The 20,113-nt window shown below is 41.1% G+C and overlaps 1 protein-coding gene across 1 annotated transcript in view; it reads left to right on the forward strand.

Moving 5' to 3' along the window:
- The window catches only part of LOC109014012 (NADH--cytochrome b5 reductase 1-like), a 29,234-nt gene that overhangs the window by 2,356 nt on the left and 6,765 nt on the right, over positions 1-20,113 (forward strand). Inside the window, exons 2-4 of the mRNA XM_018996312.2 lie at positions 6,901-7,042; positions 7,211-7,301; positions 8,437-8,514. Coding sequence (XP_018851857.1) covers positions 6,901-7,042; positions 7,211-7,301; positions 8,437-8,514 — 311 coding nt within the window. The remainder of the gene's footprint in view (positions 1-6,900; positions 7,043-7,210; positions 7,302-8,436; positions 8,515-20,113) is intronic.

Below are 20,113 nucleotides of genomic sequence, written 5' to 3' on the forward strand. Positions count from 1 at the left end.
TTCTTACTTTTCCTTTGTTTTCTAATGACGTGGGATTTCACCATGGTTGTGTCCTTTGGGCCCACCCTTGGGGAGTAAATTCCAGATTTACAACCCTTCCTATCAGAACTGTGTATCAGGCAATTCAGGATCAGGAGCTCTGTTTTTTTTTTTTTTTTTGAAGTAAAAGTAATTAAGGAGAACTCTTAGTGCAAAGTTAACTTAGAATGTTTGAATGGATGTCGGGATACAGTAATTTTCAAAATGTTTCAAAAAAGGTTTTGAACTTCAATCCAAACATCACTAGATCTCAGAAGTTTTTTTCTATTTCTTGTAAAAACTTGTCATACAATGATTTTCTTAGGTTTCTGTGAAAAAATAAACATAAAATCCAAAACAACTTTCACAAAAAATTATCAAAATAAAAAACCCCCCAAAAATATTTTTTTTTAATAATTAATAAGGCCAAAAATATTGTATTTAAATGACTTTTCAAAATTTCCTACTTTTTTTCAAAAACCCAATACAAAACATATTTCAAAAACCCTTTATCTAAGTTTTTCTATCAACTATTACAAAACCCAATAAAAAAACATATCTCAAATCTTTTCTCAAACTTTCTGAGAAATTTTCAAAATTCTTTTTATCCAAACTATTCTTAAGTCTACAGCTCATCCCAATCTCACCCTATGAGCACTAGGCTGCTCCATGACAGGTAGTTTTCCCTTTTTAAGTCAAGAAATATAATCAAAACGAGTTGTTTATTTCATAAAACATTGAGGAGGGCTAGCATATTTAGGTCTTCATTAAACTGAATGACTGATTTTGTAGCACTGGGGAACTGATGAATTATACATATTGCATGATTCAATAACATTACTTTGCATTGCAAAATTTGATGAAAAGGTAGTTATTGAATTAGTTACTACAGTTGTTATATTTTATACTTAAAATATCATTTTGTTGAGATTCTTCTCAGTACAACCAAACTTTTTCTCTCTGTAGAACCAAACTCAGACAACGACAAATGAGTTATTTTCCTCCAATGATGCTTAGTGGTCTACGACGGAGGGATTTCGTTTTTATTTGGTGTGTTAAGGATGGGTTTTACAAAGGATTTAGTGATTGAGTCAAAAGTTTTTTCCTTAGAGATGGAAGGCAACTTCTTGCTCATTACGGAGAGAAGTTGGAAGGTGATGAATAGGCTGACTTTGGGGTCTTCCTCGGTGTGGTGGTTGGTTAAAGCTTTGGAGGATTTTTACACTACGGTTAGGGAGAGCATTCACAGCTTCATAGTACATTGGTGCTCGAATGCTCAAGGCCGATACATGGCACTGGTGGAATATGGGAGTGGTGGCAGATGCAGTTTTATTTTCATACCGAAAGAGAAGAATGACAGTGGATGGAGGAGGATGGGGGAAGCATTGGGGGAATTTGTTGAAGATGGGAGAAGCAATGCTAGAGGAGCACCGTTTAGACCAGCGGCGGTGGTGTTGTAGTCGCAAAACTGCTCCTAAAGGGAGGCATTGGTGCCTCTGCACGAAACTAGAAAAGGAGAAGGTGGCGACATGCGTGCTCAGAGAGGTGTTTATGCTAGAAAGGGCAATGGGTACGTTTCTGGCAGAGCTCCGCATAATGCACAGTGGAAGGGTGGTGGTGACAGGCTTGTTGTCGGCTTGGCAGAGGGTGATGGCCTTGGCTTGTTGCTGGACGTGAAGACTGAATTGGGGAAGCTTTAGGATAAAGTGGAGGGGATGATATGGTCCGTTCAACTTAAAGGAAATTTGGTTGATGGGCTTAATTCGGGTGATGGGCTTGAGGTGGGCCTGGGTGGATAGGTAAATGAGATTAAGAAGGGCGTGGGCCCAGAAGAAGCAGGACCCAGTGGCCTTGCAGTGAATCAAGGTCTCTCGTGTGAACCCAACATGGTGGGCCTCCCTGTTGGGCCTCACCCAGTGGGAATCAGGCCTTCTGAGAGGCAAAGGACCTAGCCTGTTTGGAGAATTCGGAAGGGGGGGTGATCCTCGACCCCCGACCGGCAGGAGTGGCGCAGACTCGCCGGGGAGATGTCCGGCAGCACATCGACCAGTCGAGGAACCGCCGACGGGGCCCTAAAGGGCGCCGATGATGATAGTGGAGAGCCGTCGGCAGCTATGATAAACAAGGATCTGGTCCTTTCTCCACCACAACGTGTCGTATCTGTGGTGGATCCCAGCCAGATAGTGCCGACAAATAGTAAGGAGGTAATATCTCCTCCGACAGTGGATCTACAGCAGCCTGAGGTTGTTCCTTCTCCGGCGGAGGCCCTGTTGCGTTGGAACCATATACCGTGCCACGAGAAGAAGGGAAATCTTGTGGGTATGCTCTATCTAATGCTCTCTCCCTCTCTGGTAGTGACGAGGATGTGGTTGCGGGGCTATCTCAGAAGCTCATTCCTTTCGAAGAAGGGAGGTTCGTTGGAGAGGGCGGAAACCTATGTGGGGAGGAGGAGAGGGGGACACTAGCATTTTTGCAGTGGGTTCCTGGTGATGGGGAGCCCAATCCTCTGAAGCGTATGTTACCAGATGAATCTAGTGTGTCAGATTGGGTGCTTCGCAAGGTAAAGGAAATTCAATTTTGTGTGAGAATGGAGTGTGTGGGTTTTGAAGAATAGTTTATGGCCCTTCTTATGGCCATTGAAGTGGGTCACATCCAAGAAATTTGGGTCTAAGAAACAGTGGGAGCTTAAATGACTCAATTGGTCGTTGAATTATGAGGGTAGCTCCAGCTGCGTTAGATCCAAAGGGAATGGGCTAGTCTCTCTTTTATAAAGCCAAAAATTGTGTCTTGGAATGTCTGCGGGTTGGATGAGGCAAATAAGCAACTTCATATAAAAAATTTGCTTCGGGAATGGAGGGCGGACATATTATGTTTACAAGAAACCAAGCTAAAATTGGTTTCTAGGAGAATAGTGCGAAGTGTTTGGAGTTGTACTTATGCAGATTGGGTTTACCTTGCATCAAATGGGGCATCGGGTGGTATTTTAGTGATGTGGGATAAAATAGTTGTGAAGAAAATGAAGGATTTTGTGGGGGAGTATTTAGTGGCTTGCTCCTTTAAGAGTGTGGAATATAACTTTTTGTTGGTTTTTGCAGGTTTATACGGGCCAAATGTAGACAATGATCAAAGACTTTTATGGGGGGAACTTGTTGGGTTATATAGCTGGTGGAATCTTCCTTGGTGCATAGGTGGAGATTTCAATATCATTAGATTCCTTAGTGAAAGATTTGGAGATAGCAGGATGCGCCCAACAATGACAGATTTCTCAAATTGTATTTTTGACTTGAACTTGTTGAATATTCCTCTCATGGGAGGCTCTTTTACTTGGTCAAATAATCAGACATGAATTCGACTGGATAGATTTTTAATCTCACTAGAGTGGGAAGCGCATTATCCGGAGGTGTGTCAAAAGAGGTTGTCTCGTCTTTGTTCAGATCATTTTCCCATCTTGTTGGATTGTGGTGGTATCCAAGGTGGTCACCACTATTTTAAGTTTGAGAACATGCGGCTTAAAAGTGAAGGATTTGTGGAAAGGGTTAGGCAATGGTGGTCATCGTATCAATTTCAAGTTAACCCCTCCTACATTCTAGCTAGCAAATTGAAAGCTTCGAAGAATGACCTTAAGCTTTGGAATTCTCTATCATTTGGAGACATAGGGGAGCAAAAGAAAACCCTGGTGGAGGGGCTTCAATAGTTTGATAGAGTACTTGAGGATAGAGCCCTCTCCTGAAGAAGGATTGTGGAAGACAGAGTTGGCCTTAGAGTTGGAGCGAGTATTATCTCTTGAGGAGATTTCATGGCATTAGAAGTCAAGAGCATTATGGTTGAAAGAGGGGGACTAAAGCACTAAGTTTTTCCATAGAGTGGCTAACTCTCATAGAAGAAATAATACCATTGAGATGCTGAACATCAATAGTACTGAGTGCAGGGAGCCTTAGTGATTCGGGATCATGTGGTGGATGTATTTGAACAGCTGTTAACAGAACAAGAGGGGTGGGTGGAGGCCAAAGCTTGATGGTCTTGGTTTTGACTCTATTGAGCCACATATTGCGTCATGGTTGGAGCGTCTGTTTGAGGAAGCAGAGGTATCTGATGTAGTAAGACGCATGGTTAATGACAAAGCACCAGGTTCAGATGGCTTCTCTTTGGGCTTAATCTAGACATGCTTGGAGGTTGTAAAAGTGGACATCATGAATGTGTTCCAGGAATTGTTCTTGGCTGGGAAGCTTGAGAAAAGTTTAAATTCTACCTTTATTGTGCTAATCCAGAAGAAGTTTAGAGCATCGAAGGTTAAAGATTTTAGGCGCATTAGCCTCGTTAATGGGGTATACAAAATTATCTCCAAGGTGCTGATTAGGGGAGGTGTTGGGTAAGATAATAACGAAGCCAAAAAATGGGTTTGTTCGGGGTCGCCAAATCCTTGATTCAGTCCTTATAGCAAATGAAGGCCTGGATAGTAGATTAAAGTCTGACTCCACGGGGATTATTTGCAAATTAGACATGGAGAAGGCATACGATCATGTAAACTAGGATTTCCTTCTTTATTTGTTGGAGAGATGTGGTTTCGGGGAGAGATGGCGAACGTGTATAAATTGGTGCATCGTAATGACAAAGTACTCAGTCTTGATTAATGGCAGTCCCATTGGTTTTTTCTGTAGTTCTCGTGGCTTAAGGCAAGGAGACTCGTTCTCCCCACTTTTATTTGTGATTATTATGGAGGCCCTCAGTAGGATGATCTCGGTGGTGGTTACAAATGGGTTTGTGTCTGGTTTCTCGGTTGGTGACCCCAATCAAGGCATTATTACTTTGTCTCATTTACTTTTTGCAGATGATACGCTGTTATTCTACGAGGCAGATCAAAACTAGTTGAGGGTAGTGAAGGCACTTTTACTATACTTCGAAGCAGCGTTAGGCTTGAAAGTGAACTTCGATAAGTCAGAGTTAGTGCCAGTGGGGAACGACAACAATACTCGACAGTTAGCTAGCATACTTGGGTGTAAGGTAGCCTCTTTCCCTATGACTTATTTGGGATTGCCTTTGGGAGTTGCTTCACGGGCTTCATCTATTTTGGGATACAGTCATCGAGAAGATAGGAAGGAAATTGGCAGGGTGGAAGAGATTGTATTTGTCAAAGGGTGGTTGGTTAACTCTTATTAAGAGTATCCTTTCTAATTTACCTACATATTTCTTGTCTTTGTTCCTTATTCCAGCTAGTGTGGTGGTTTGGATTGAAAAATTATACTGTGATTTCCTATGGAGCGGGTTGGGGGATGAATTCAAATTCTACCTAGTTAGTTGGGACAAGGTGTGCAGGCCGATTTCGTCAGGTGGGTTGGGTATAAAAAATTTGAGAACATTCAATCGGGTCCTACTCGAGAAGTGGCTATGAAGGTATAATATGGAACCAGGAGCCCTATGGAAATTGGTGGAGGGACATCAGGCGTGGGTGGGGGGTGTTTAATCGCCATTCTAAATTAGTGGTGGCCGAGGGTTCCTAGGATAAAATTTTGGAGCGACATATGGTGCGGGGATGAAGCCTTGAAGGATTCCTTTCCAGCTATATTCCGAGTGGCACGTGATCAAGAAGCTTCAGTAGCAGACCTCATGTTTTGATCAGGGGACCAAGTTCAGTGGAATGTCATGTTTAATAGAGCGGCGCAAGATTGTGAAGTAGACAACTTTGAGGCTTTCTTCAGCCTATTATATTCTATGGTGCCGAATGGACAACAAGTTGATAGGCTATGGTGGATACCAGCAGGTAAGGGTGCCTTCTCAGTTCGCGCCTTCTACAAGTCCCTTACACTTTTACCAAACAGCCAGCTCCCATGGTGGAAAGTTTGGAGGAATAAAGCGCCTCCTAAAGCGGTCTTCTTTACTTGGACATCAGCCCTGGGGAAGATTTTGACAACTGATAACCTGAGGAAGCGCAAGGTCATCATCCTAGACTGGTGTTGTATGTGTAAGCAATCTGGCGCGACAGTAGAGCATCTCTTGTTACATTGTGAGACAGCTAGAGCCTTGTGGACTGAAGTGTTTAGCTGGGTGGAGTTATCGTATGTAATGCCTGCAACAGTGGTTGAGCTACTGGCTAGCTGGACTCTCTCGAGAGGTGTCCACAAATTAAGGAGGTGTGGAAGATGATCCCGATTTGCATCATGTGGTGCATATGGCAAGAATGTAATGATCGGACTTTCAAAAACAAGGAGCGGTCACTAGAGGAACTTCGAGTGTTATTTTTCCGTACTTTATGTCTATGGGACATAGCTTTAGATTTTAATGGCCTGAATTTTCATGATTTTCTTGTTTCCTCTACTTCAACCTAGATAGGTCTCATCTCTTATATATCATCTTGTATACTTGGGCTGTGCCTATCTTTATTAATAATATTGTTTCACTTATAAAAAGAAAAAAAAGAATTAGTTACTACTATTTGTATTACAAGTACCTAGGTGTCTTGGTGTCTCAGTAAGCCAAACTTATGTTGGAGATAATTTCAGTGAGTGAAAGCTGCGGTGAGTGAAAGCTTGAACCTAAACATATGTAGGCTTTGTTTGAGGTCATGGCAATCATACAGAAGATCCAAAGATTACGAGAGGGGACTTAGAAGCGAGAAGGTCCCGAGTTTGATTCTCGGAATGCCCCCTTTAATATTACTTTCCCCTTTACTTATAAAAAAAAATGAGAGGGGACTTAGAAGCTATGGGGGTGTTTCGCTGATTTTCCTTCTGAGTTATTCAAACTAAAACAACCTCATTTTCTGCTCCTCACTTATCTGCATTCTCTATTCACCCCACGCTTCATTTTTTTTGTGTGCATATACATACATGTGGCATGCCTCTCTTTATCTGCAATTTTCAATGACACTTAGATGTACCTTAATAGGTTGCTTGGACCCTGAGAGCTTTAAGGAATTTAAACTTGTCAAGCGCACCCAGCTCAGTCATAATGTGGCTAAGTTCAGGTTTTCTCTTCCTACACCAACTTCTGTGTTGGGTCTTCCAATTGGACAGCATATGAGTTGCAGGTTTGATTTCTAAGTTGTCTCTTACTTGTCCACATCATTAAACAATGCCAATGCCCAGCTTACTTTTTAATGAGAATAAATGCTGAAGTATGAGTGTGTACTGCTTGAATGAAACTTGTTATTTTATGGTTTATCACGATGATTCCACACTTTTCTGTTCTCTTCCAGAGGAAAAGATGCTCTTGGTGAAGAAGTTATCAAACCATATACACCAACAACTTTGGATTCAGATGTTGGATACTTTGAATTAGTTATAAAGGTTAACATACTCTGCAACCTACCATTGGTGAATTACATTTTGTCATGAATGAATTAGAGAGCATCTTTTGTCCGGATATGGTGAAAAGTTTGGTTTTACACCGCCTAATGAGAGATTGGCACATCAGAATCTCATTGTTTCTCAAATAAAACGAGATCCATGGAATTATTGCCCCAATGAAAAAGAGACCCTATTTAAAATCTCATCTGGCCTAAAACCCTTCCTCCCATCTGCTCTCTCTCTGTTGCCAGCTCCAATGGCTGGTCCGTCCGATAAATTTGTTTGCTGCCTCATCTAATAACTCCATTTCTAACTCCTTCGGTCGCCCTGTCCAGGAACTATGCTCACTGCCCCAACTAAGAATTCTGTTTCCAACTCTTTTGACTGCCCCTTTTCAAAAATGGCTGAAATGGACTTAGAAAGGTTGAACTGTTGAAGAGTTTCGTGGAACTACCATCTCTCATTGTTGTACAAACTTTGTATAGCTGTCAACTTTTGAAATTAACCACAAATTGTTCTTCAACTGTTATTTGGAAATGACTGACTGAAAAATCAAATCCCTGGAAAAAAGACCTCTGAAACTGGGTTGGTTTTTCTCTTTAGAATAGACAAAAGTGAGAGAAAAATGCCCAAACATACAGGAGAGAGAACTCACTGATTTGCAAGAGTATAACAGAGCACATGGGCAGGCAGGCAATACATTATGCTTTCTCCAAAAAAAAAAAAAAAAAAACTCTCTTTCTTGCCATTTTTTCTTCTGGGCTTCCATGCAGAGTTTGAGGATAAAACTCCCAAAATACAAAGATAATAGCTTCTGTTTCATTTTTTATTTTCAGGGTCCAGTTGAGAGTGAAAAGGGAACCCCACAGAGAGAGAGAGAGAGAATTTTCCCTTCTTTTTGAACAAAAAGTGTCAATGAGGTCGGATGGGTTGAAGACGGAGATTTTGGGGTCTTCTTTTTCTTAGACTGGGCTGTCATTTCTCGGTTATATCTGAGAAGAAATAAGAGTCTTGACATGATCTCTCATTGACTGGAGTAAATAACAAGCTTTTACACCAATAGTGAATTGACGATATTTTCAATGAAGTATTGTGGATTTATTTATGTTACTTCATTTATTTCATTTTTAAATAGATGTATCCACAAGGAAGGATGTCCCACCATTTTCGAGAGATGTCTGAAGGTGATTACTTGGCTGTGAAGGGTCCAAAGGTAAAGTCACTCCCTTTGAGATGCATTATTTTCGATTTGATATATTGTCTAATGGTCCCCTAGACAAGGTAGCACGTTGAATTGTGCGATTCAATTGGAGTGAGACACTTAATTAATTATCACATGATTTACGTTGAACAAACTGAAGAGTAATATTAATTATGGGAATGCATGTATGGTCTATTGAATGAGCTGATCTCTATAAGCATTAAAAGGCACATTGCATAAATGGTGGTGCCCTATTACATTTTAGTCCTCTCTCACATTCACTCATACATGAAATAGATTAAATGAAGGAGATACCAAAGCCTAAAGCATACATTATATGCATATTTTTGGTAACAACTGAACATTACTTTTTAGCTATACATGCAAATACAATTTGTAGTCCAGATATAAGTGTCAAAATACAGAAGATTTTAGTTTACTAATTCCAGAAAACTTGGGAATCAATTTTGTCCCTCCCACCCTCTCTCTCTGAGGTGTAGAGCAGATTGATAATTGATTCTTGCAGAGATTTGAGGGCATGAAGAAGACTTCACGATGGAGAAACCTGCAAAAAATCGAACTTTTATGAGGCCTTTGCTTGGCTCATGCTCGAGTGGGTTATGGGACTTATTTTGGAATGCACAACTTGATAGTTTTCATGAAGACATTCTTGAGCGAGTTTTATGGCTAGTTTTTAGAGGATTTCACTTGACTTTTTGTGTGATGTTGGCTCGAGAGAGTTGGCAGTGAACATTTAGCTTGAGAGACCCTGCGATAATTTTCATAAATCCTGTTTTTATTAGAATTTCGGTTTGTTCTAACTTCTTATCATTGTTAAGCACCCTAAGATCGGTTTTGGCCGAATTAGTTTACTTATCAAAAGAAAAGGGTTGGTTTTGGCTGAATTAGTTATTTTTCTTGTTTTCAATAAACATAATCTTCTTGAGAGAGTTTTCTTCATTTTATTCTTTTGGTTTTAAAATGGTGGGATCTATGTTAGCATATTCAGCTTCTCACCTCATGTGATACATTAGTTGGTGTTAGATACAGAAATCACGTGGAGAACAACATGCTTAGGTTGGCGAGGTGCATTAACGTTATTAGGCGATATGTGATTTGCAACTAGACGAATGTTCATAATGACTAAATGTGCAATTCAGGAAGCTCCATTATCAGTTCCATGTGTTATCTGAACAACTCGCGGCCTTATATGTGGTCAACAAGCATCAACGTCATCAGATTTGCTTTCTTTAAGGAACATGATGACAATAATAGTCTTGGTAAATGACCATTGACAGATGGGAGTCTGGTTTTAGGCTCGACATATTAGAATCATAAATTTATCTACAACCTAAAGAGTTCTTGTATGGGGTTACTATTGCTGAGGATGTAATGGATTTCAAGGAGGTTCCTGATGACAGTTGAGTACCTTTGGTGGCTACCAAATTTGCCTCGCAAGCTACAGTATTATGGCAATGGTTGAAGCAAAGTCGAGTCTACCTAGGAAAATTGAAGTACATTAGTTAGATGAAATTGATTAAGCACACAAGGGTAGCTCTCTTACCCACAATTACGTGAGGATGATGTATCACCAACTTCGAAACCTCAAGTTGGACACGTGATAGATTGATGAGTCTACTGCAGAGTTCTATAGATTGGTGACACTTGTAGATTTGAGGGAGTATGATAATCACCCGGTTTTACAATTTAGTAGATGTATGAGACACCGATTTTGAAATCTTTTAATTTCTTTGATCTTGTGAATGTATCTTGGGTGCAAAAAACTTCTTGGGGCCATTGGATTGGGGGTATTTCTCCTTAAATTATCCGAGGTGTATTTGAGGGTAACTCCTTGCCGAGGGCCCCCTGTGATTAGTTGGGACTTTGTTTTGGACACCCGGTGCCAAGAAAAAAAAAGAAGAAAAAACATAAGGGATCTAAAGCGCAAAAGAGGGCATTGAATCTAGAATAGACTTCGTTAGGAAGCCATTGGGTGCAATAGTAGATGATGTTGGTAGTATTTGTGTAAAACCAGTCCCCCAAATTGTAATGTGGCTCCATGCCCTGCACAAAATAGAGGGAAACCAACTTCCACCCAATGGGATGGGTTCAACTGGTGTCTAAGTCTTGTGTTTCAAATATTGGAGAGGTGTGGATTTGGGGAACGGTGGTGTTCATGGATCATGTATTGTGTATCCACAGCTTGCCTCTCTGTTTTGTTGAATGATATCCCGGTTGATTTCTTCAATAGATCTCAAGGGCTGAGGTAGGCTGATCCTTTATCTCCTCCTTCATTTGTTATCATAATTTAAGTCCCAACCAGAATTTGTTAACGATAGTTTTCGGTGGCTTTATGATGGGTTTGTCGGTGGGGGACATTAAGCGGGGAGTTCTTAGCATCCCACATTTATCGTTCGCAGGTGATATGCTAATATTGTGGGGGCAGTTCGAAGCCAAACCCAGTCTTTAAGGGCACTTCTTCTATTCTTTGAAGCTGTTTCTAGTCTAAAAGTGAACTTGTTTAAATCAGAAATGGTTCTAGTGGGGCATGAACAATGTTCAGAGTTTGGCCAAAACTTTGGGGTGCAAGTTTTCGTCTATGCCCATGAAATACCCCCCCTGGTTGACCCTTTCAAAGCAAAGTCTATCTGGGATGATGTGATGACCGAGCGTGGGTTCGCAAGTTGGAAGATTTAACCCTGAAAAGGCTTCCATAACCAACTCAAAAAGTAAGGTGGTTGTATTTGGCAAAAGGTGGTCATACCACCTTAATCAAGAGTACACTCTCAAAGTTGTTGACTTACCTTCCTATCCTTTTTCCCTCTTTTGGGTGGCGTGGTGGGTCGTATTGAGAGGTTCCAACGTGATTTCTTTTAGAGTGGATTGGGTGAAGAGTCTAACATTTTCATATTAGTCAATTGGGAAAAGGTATGTTATCTGACCTCTTGTGGTGGGTTGGGGATTTGAAATCTAAGGATGTTCAATTTGGCCCTTCTTGGGAAACGAATGGTGCACTAAAAGGGTGGGAGCAGCTGATAAGATTGTCTGACATCCTTTGAAGAAAGGGAAGTTCAGCGTTACTTCGTTTTACACGTCTCTCATCATTTCTCCCTCTTGAGCGTTGTTCCCTATTATGTGCTTACTGTTCATTATGGGCTAGGTATTTTCTCTTGTATATATATCCAGTGTACTTGGTTACACCTAGTGATATTTTTTTTTTATAAGTAAACGATTATATTGATATGAATAGGCATAGCCCAAGTACACAATATGGTATACAAAAGGTAACACCTATTTAGGAAGAGGAAATAGAAACTAGAAAATCATGAAAATTGAGGCCACGAAAATCCACAGCTGTGGCCCATAGAAAAATAGTGCTGACAAAAAATAATCTAAGTTCTTCCAATGAACACTCCTTGTCTTTAAACGTCCGGTCATTTCCCTCCTTCCACAGGCACCACAGAATACATATCGGAACCATTTTCCACACCGTTGAGATTTGTGGGAGACCTCATAGATTGCTCAACTGGCCATGAGCTCAATCACTGTGGCAGGCATCACCCAAGCAAGATCTAACCTGTTGAACACTTATTCCATAATGTTCTAGCAACCTCACAATGCAACAGCAAGTGATCCACAGTTTCACTATTTTTCCTACACATGCAACACCACTCTACTATGATCACCCTTCGTTTTCGTAAGTTGTCCAAAGTTAAGATCTTACCCAATGTTGCTGCCCATACAAAAAATGCCGCTTTAGGAGGCACCTTATTTTGCCAAATCCTTCTCCATGGGAGCTCAATGTTTTGTGGTTGTGTGAGGGTCTTATAAAAAGAGCGAACTGAGAATATACCTCTACCGGTGGGTATCCACCATATCGTGTCAGCGCCTTGGTGTTCTCGGTATCACGGTGTATAGAAGACCAAAAAACTCCTCAATACTACCAACTTCCCAATCTTGGGCCGCCCTGGTGAAATTCACGTTCTATTGGACTAGGTCCCTAGAGAACTCCATACAATCAGCCACTAATGCATCTTTCTCATGTGCAATTCTAAAAATTGAAAGGAAAGAATCCTTTAGAGCATGATCTCCACACTATCGGTCAGTCCAAAATTTATTCTAGACCCATTACCCAACACCAGCCGAGTGTGCCTAACAAAAATCCCCCACCCTCCTCTAATGTGTTTCCAAATTCCAACTCTATGAGCCCCATGAACTTCTCTAGTGTACCACCCCTCGACATACCTCCATATTTAAGATCAATCACCAACTTCCATAAAGGCCTCCAATTCCATGATGTATCTCCACATCCACTTCCCAAGTAAGGCTCGACTGAAAATCTTCAACTTTTTGATACCCAACCCATCGGAGGTGATTGGAGAGCAAACCTTATCCCACTTGACTAGGTGAAATTGAATTCATCTCCTAACTCACTCCACAGAAAATCACAATAAAGTTTTTCGATGTGTTTCGCCACACTTGCTGGGATTGAGAATACAGATAAAAAGTAAGTTGGCAGATTAGAAAGAGTACTTTTGATTAGAGTGATCCTGCCACCTTTCGAAAGATACAATCTTTTCCAACCTACCGGTCTGCGTTCAATCTTCTCAATCATTGTATCCCAAATCGATATAGACCTTACTGCTGCCCCCAAGGGAAGACCAAGGTAATTCATGGGGAGAGAGGAAACCTTACATCCAAGAGTATTAGCCAACTGTCGGATATTGCGAACATTACCCACTGATACCAACTCTTATTTATGATAATTCACTTTCAATCCTGATACCGCTTCAAAATAGAGTAATAATGCCTTCAATGCTTGAATTTGGTTTTGTTCTACCTCACAAAATATCAGTATATCATCTGCAAACAATAAGTGAGATATAATAATGGAGTCCCTAGTAGGATTCCCAATCGAGAAGCCATCAACAAACCCATTGTTCACCAAGGCTAAAATCATTATGCTAAGCACCTCCATAACAATGACAAATAGAAGTGGGGATAAAGGATCTCCTTGTTTATGACCTCAGGAGCTGTTAAAGAAACCATTTGGGCTGCCATTCACCAAGACTGAAAACTTTTCCGTTGAGATACACCATCTAATCAACGAGCACCATTTCTCCTCAAACCCACACTTCACAAGCAAATAAAGTAGAAACTCCCAATTAACATGATCATACGCATTCTCCATATCTAATTTGCATAGAATCCCCGACTGTTCAGATTTTAGTCTATTGTCTAGACATTCATTAGCAATGAGAACTGAGTCTAGAATTTGTCTATCTTTCACAAATGCATTTTGGGGTTTTGTAATGATTCTCCTCAGGGCCTCCCCTAGGCGATTTGCGAGCACATTCGATATGATTTTATACATCCCATTCATGAGGCTAATGAGCCAATAATCCTTCACCTCTGATGCCCCAGGCTTCTTGGGAATAAGTGCGATAAATGTGGCATTGAGGCTTTTCTTAAACTTCCCAACCAAAAAGAATTCATGGAACACTCTCATTAAATCCTCCCTCACCACATCCCAACATGTCTAAAAAAATCCCATGGAAAAACCATCTGGGCCATATGCTTTATCTTTGACCATTCTCCTTACCACGTTGTGAACCTCCGTCTCCTCAAAGGGCCTCTCCAACCACGAGGCTTGCTGTGTATCAATGGACTCAAAAGCTAGTCCATCGAGTTTTGGCCGCCATCCCATCTGCTCACAAAGCAATTGTTCAAAAAATTCAGTAACATGCTCCCTAATCACTAGAGCCTCCACACAGTTCTTGCCATCTATTTTCAACATCTCAATGTTGTTCATTCTCCTATGGGAGTTGGCCACTCTATGGAAGAACTTTGTACTTCGGTCTCATTCTTTCAACCAGAATGCTCTTATTTTTGGGACCAAGAGATCTCCTCCAATAACATAACCCTATCTAGCTTTGCCACTAATTCAGCCTTCCGAGAAACTTTCTCTAAGGAGAGAGCCTGACCCTCTTGTGTCCTCTCTACCTTCTGAAGCTCCTCCAACATGGACTTTTTACGGTCACCTACATCACCAAATGATTGGGCATTCCATAACTTTAAATAATTCTTTAGAACTTTCAATTTACCTGCGAAAAATAAACTTGGGGTACCATGAATCTGATATGAAGACCACCATTGCCGCATTATCGTACCCTTTCCACAAAATCTTTTGTTTTCAGCCACATATTCTCGAATTTAAAATACCGACACCTTCGTCGAATGCCCCCACAATCTAATAATAATGGAAAATGATCCAAACAAAGGCGGGGCAACCTCTTTTGGCAAAGGTTCGGATAGTGTGTTTCCCACTCCGATGAGACTAAGAATCTGTCCAATCTAGACCACGGATGATTATTGGACCACGTCCTATGAGGGAGATATCCACCAAACCCAAGTAAAATATATACTCTGAGAATTCTGTCATTGCTGGTTGCAGCCTGCTGTCTCCCAAACGTTCGCTTGGGAATCGTATAACGTTGAAATCACCACCTATGCACCATGGTAAATTCCACCAGCTATGGATTCCAGTAAGTTCTTCTCACAATAATCTTCTACTGCTGTCCATATTTGGCTTGTAAATGTCAGAGAAGGCCCATACAAAATTATCATCTACACTCTTAAAAGAACATGCCATTGTATACTCCCTAATAAACTCCTCCAATTTCTCCACCACCCTTCTATCCCACATCACCAAAACACCTCCCGATGCCCCATCAGAAGCAAGATAGACCCAATCCACATATGTACAACTCCATAACTTCCGAACAATCCTCCTTGTGATAAATTTCAGTTTAGTTTCCTGTAAACACACAATGTCTGCCTTCTACTCATGAAGCAGGTTTTTCACCTGAAAGTGCTTATTTGCCGCTTTAAGCCCTTGGACATTCCAAGATACTATTTTGGGTTTCATAAATGTGGAGTTTGTCCCCTCCCCTTAGCTCTTTCTCTGTTGGAGCTTGAGCTACCTTCATAATTTAGTGACCATGTTAGCCTCTTTAGTTTCCGCTATTTTTTAGAATCTTATTTCTTTAACTAACCATGGCCCACTTCAATGGCTGTTGGTAAAGTCATAAATTGTTTCTCAAAACCGTCACACTCAATTCCTACTCAATGTTGGATTTCCTTTACCTTATGCAACACCCATTTGGAAACACTGGACTGATCTGGCAGTAGGAATTGTAGCAGAATCAGGTCCCCCCTCATGTCAATCGTGTCCTTGGGTGCCCACTGTGTCTTCATTGGCACTTCTAGATTTTTCTCAATACAGATAGGCCTTTCCCCCCTTCAGGAGTCCCTTGTAACAACTAGCATCCTTTGAAGGCCCCACGGACTCCCCCCTGTCGCTTCCAGACTCTGAAAATAGCACACGGGTTGCCTGCTGAATCTCAAGAGGGGGGGCTCTCCACCTTTGTCCGTCGGCCTTGTCTATCCTTGTTGGGACTAAATATCGACACTCATTTGTGTGACAGCCCTAGGATCATATTCAACCTCTTCTAGCGCCGTAGTCTCCACTTGGTTATTCACCGTCGACAGCTTCTTGGCTAGGATGAGACTATCGGGATCTTCTTCGTCGGTGTACACTGCAGCCTCCTGCCGGTAGAAGGGCAGCCTCTCCTCCCCCTCTGATTCTCCAAATGGGCTGGGCTCCTGCTTTGGATTTGCTCTTGACGAGCCTCGTGGGTTGTGGCCGACAAACCTGGCACTTATGCCCTTCAATTCGACCCATACCATCCGATAAGCTCACAACTTCAGCTTGCCCACATCCTTGTTCTAACTCGTGGTCCAAGCCCAAGCCCACCTCTTCATCTTCCCCAACGCACGGTATCAATAAGTTGATTTGCTCCTATAGTGCCTCCACCTGTGTTTGCATATTTTGTAAGGTAGCGTGCACGCCTCTCTTCAACAAGCCATCAAAGTACCTGCCCTCGCCTCCTTCCCTCTGCATACATATTGTACCCGAGGGCTTAGGAACCATTATTGACTTCTAGCCATTACCATGAGTTGCCCTACTGCCAGTGCCTCCACCCCTATGTTGTTCCCTGGACTGCACCAGCGCCACCCTATACGACTGATGCTGGGTATTGAACTTCATCACTGGTAACCTCTGCAGAATCCCACCTCTACAATGTTTCATACATTTTTCCTCCGAGATAAGGTCCTTCATCACATCTGCCAACCTCCTTTAGCCCCTCCCCTCCACATCTTCTAGAATGAAGATAAAGTTACGCCTTCCAACCCCCCCTCCCCCCCCATTCCACCAATGCCATATATCTGCTGCGAGTATTTGAGCAACCTCTGTGCTATGAAGCTTCTATCACCTTCCCTTGCCGTAGCATACATCTCCTTCATCCCACCTTTCAGACATTCCTCCAATACTCTAATAAACCAGTGTACCATTGCTTTCCCCGTACGTATCTCCTTCAAAACCTTCCAAACTCCTCTTTGTAATGATCAAGAAGCCTCCCTCCCTAATCAAAACGAAGTCTTTTGATTCAATAACTGTAACGCTCCAATGGAAGGCTCAAACCACATGACCTATACTTCAAAAGGACTAGTCAATGATATAATTAGAGCCCCATTGGAACCTTATAAAGAGCAAGAACTTCTCATTTCCAAGCAATGTGGGATCTCATACACCACCTACCCTTATTCATCTCTTATGGGGTATCACAATAACCTGTCTCTGATACCATTTGTAATGCCTCAATGGAAGATCCAAACCACATGACCTATACTTCAAAAAGATTAGTCAATGATACAATTGGAGCCCCATTGGAACTTTATAAAGAGCAAAAACTTCTCCTTCCCAAATATGGGATCCCACACACCACCTACTCTTCTTCATCTCTTATGGGGTATCACAATAACTAACCTAAACTCGAACTCACCTAAACTCACTATCCACATGTAAAACTCATCGGAGAGAAAAGTTTATCAAGTTTTCTATCAAGCCTTTTATTATAACAGGATTACACCTATTGATATTATTACATTTTTACTTATAAAAAAACAAGTCTCTCATCATGTACAACGCAAACCTATTTCCATTGAAAAGTATTTGGAAGACTAGACCTAGTTTGGATAGTGAAACTATTTCAACTCATCTCGTCTCATCTAATCATTACAACTTTCTCAAACTTCCAAACAAAATACAATAAACAATTCAACTTTTTCAAATCACAAAACAAAAATAATATTAAAAAATAGTATTCTAACAATATTTTATTCAATTTTCAATTTTCATCTCATCTTATCTTAACTCACTATCCAAACCAGGCCCCCTAAAAGCAGCTTTATTCGTATGGATGATTTCTTTGGGATAGATAACTTAAGGAAATGCCAAATTATTGTAATGGATTGGTAATGCGTGTACAAGAAGAGTGGTTAGATTGTTGATCACTTACTATTTCACTGTGAGGTTGCTAGGACTCTATGGAATGAACTCTTTGCTAGAGTGGGATTAGCTTGGGTGATACTGAGAAGGGTTACTGATTTCCTTGCTAGTTGGAAAGGCCTATGTGGCAGTGCGCAAATTGTAGCAATATGGAAGATGGTCACTATAGTGGTGTCTTTGGAGGGATAGGAATGAAAGAAGTTTCGAGGATCACGAGCAGCCAATGGATGAGCTTAAAATTATCTTTTTTAGTACTTTATTTTATTGGTCAATTATAATAGATTTTAATGGCCTCAATATCCATGACTTCCTTGTGTCACTAGTCACTAATGCATAGCTCTTGTATATGTCTCGTGTACTTGGGCGATGCCTATCAATTTCATCAATAAAATTTTTGTATACTGATGAAAAAAAAGAGAAAAGAAAAGACTGTTGTACTATCACAGTGAGAGGGAGGCCTTGTGATAGGCAATGATTGATTCTAAATATGGTGGTGTGATACCACATTGTTTGGAAATGAGAAGTTCTTGCTCTTTATAAGGTTTCAATGGGGCTCCAATTGTATCATTGAGTAGTCCTTTTGGAGTATAGGTCATGTGGTTTGGGCCTGCATTACAAATGATATCAAAGTCTATTCCAACCAAAAATTTGTGACTAGAGCTGTGCCACCTTCGAAGGACAGGCCTGACGAGGATGCTGGGAATTTAAGAAGGGTACATTGTGATACTCCATCTGATAAAGATAATGGTAGGTGATGTATGGGATCCCACATTGCTTGGGAAGGAAGTTCTTACTCTTTATAAGGTTCCAATGGGGCTCCAATTGTATCATTGACTAATCCTTTTGGAGTATAGGCTATATGGTTTGGGTCTTCCATTACGGCGTTATAGGTGGTCCTTGGAGAGAATGGTGCTCCATGGAGTTGCAAGAAGTTTATGTTGTCGGGTTGTGGAAAACATTAGAAGGGGGTGGGGCATATATTCTTGACACAAGATTTGTGGTGAGAGATGGGTCCAAGATTAGATTCTTGCACGGCATTTGGTGTGGAGATAGAACTCTTAAGGACACCTTTCCAATTGTTTATAGAATTGCCGGTAGACAAGAGGCTTCATTTGCGGATGGAGATTCAGGTGGTTCTCTTCAGTGGAATGTCAATTTTATCAAAGCTGCCCATGGCTGTAATTGAGTTGATTTCGAGTGAGTAGTGCCCGTCAAGCTACCTATTGGGTAGCATTGTTTATTTACAGCCCTAAAGCTGTCCATGATTGGGAAGTCAGGTTCTTTGCAGGTTTCTTCAACCTGTTGTACTCAATGGGGATAATAAATCAATAGGTAGACAAGATGTGGTGGGTTCCATCCATAAAGGTAGAATTTTGTCTGTTCCTTCTATAGGTCCATTACTAATTAGGAGAACACTTCTTTCCCTTTGAAGAATATTTGGAAGAGTAAGGCCCCTCAGAAGGTTGCTTTCTTTTGTATGGACTGCATCATTGGGATAGATATTGACAATGGACAACCTATGAAAAAAGCAGATCGTTGTAATTAACTTGTGTTGCATGTGCAGGAAAAGTGACGAAATAGTGGACAATTTTCTTCTTCACAGTGAGGTTGTCAGGGCCTTGTGGGATGATTTTTTCAGCATGGTTGCAATAGCATGGGCAACGCCAGGGAGGGTTTTTGATCTCCTAGCCAGTTGGAGAAACATTCATGGTATTCAGCAAATTATAGTAATTTGGAGGATGGTCCCCATATGCCTCCTATAATGTATTTGGAGGGAACAAAACGACCAGGGTTTCAAAAATAAAGAATGTTTGGTATAGGAGCTTAGAAGTGAATTAAAACGTCATTTCTTTGGACAATGACTAGAGATTTTAATGATCTCAATGTTCATGGGTTCCTTGTTTCTATTTTCTTCTTCTTCTTCTTCTTCTTCTTCTTCTTAACTAGGTCTCTCCTCTTGTATAGGAACTGTGTACTTGGGCTTTGCCTAGTTTCTTATTAATAAAATTCTTACTTATAAAAAAAAGCAAAGAAAAAGAAAAGAAGAAGAGTTAACAATATGGATTGAGTTTTTATAAAATTTCAGGAGACCATTGGTGAGACTACGGTGGGTGTAGAGCAGAGCAGAGCCCTAATTATGAATTGAGAAGGAATGGGGGGAAGAACTCTTCCATGGCGATGATGGACTTTGTTGGTAGT

Source organism: Juglans regia, chromosome 14 (genome assembly GCF_001411555.2).
Source record: "Juglans regia cultivar Chandler chromosome 14, Walnut 2.0, whole genome shotgun sequence".
Classification (NCBI taxonomy): Eukaryota; Viridiplantae; Streptophyta; class Magnoliopsida; order Fagales; family Juglandaceae; genus Juglans; species Juglans regia.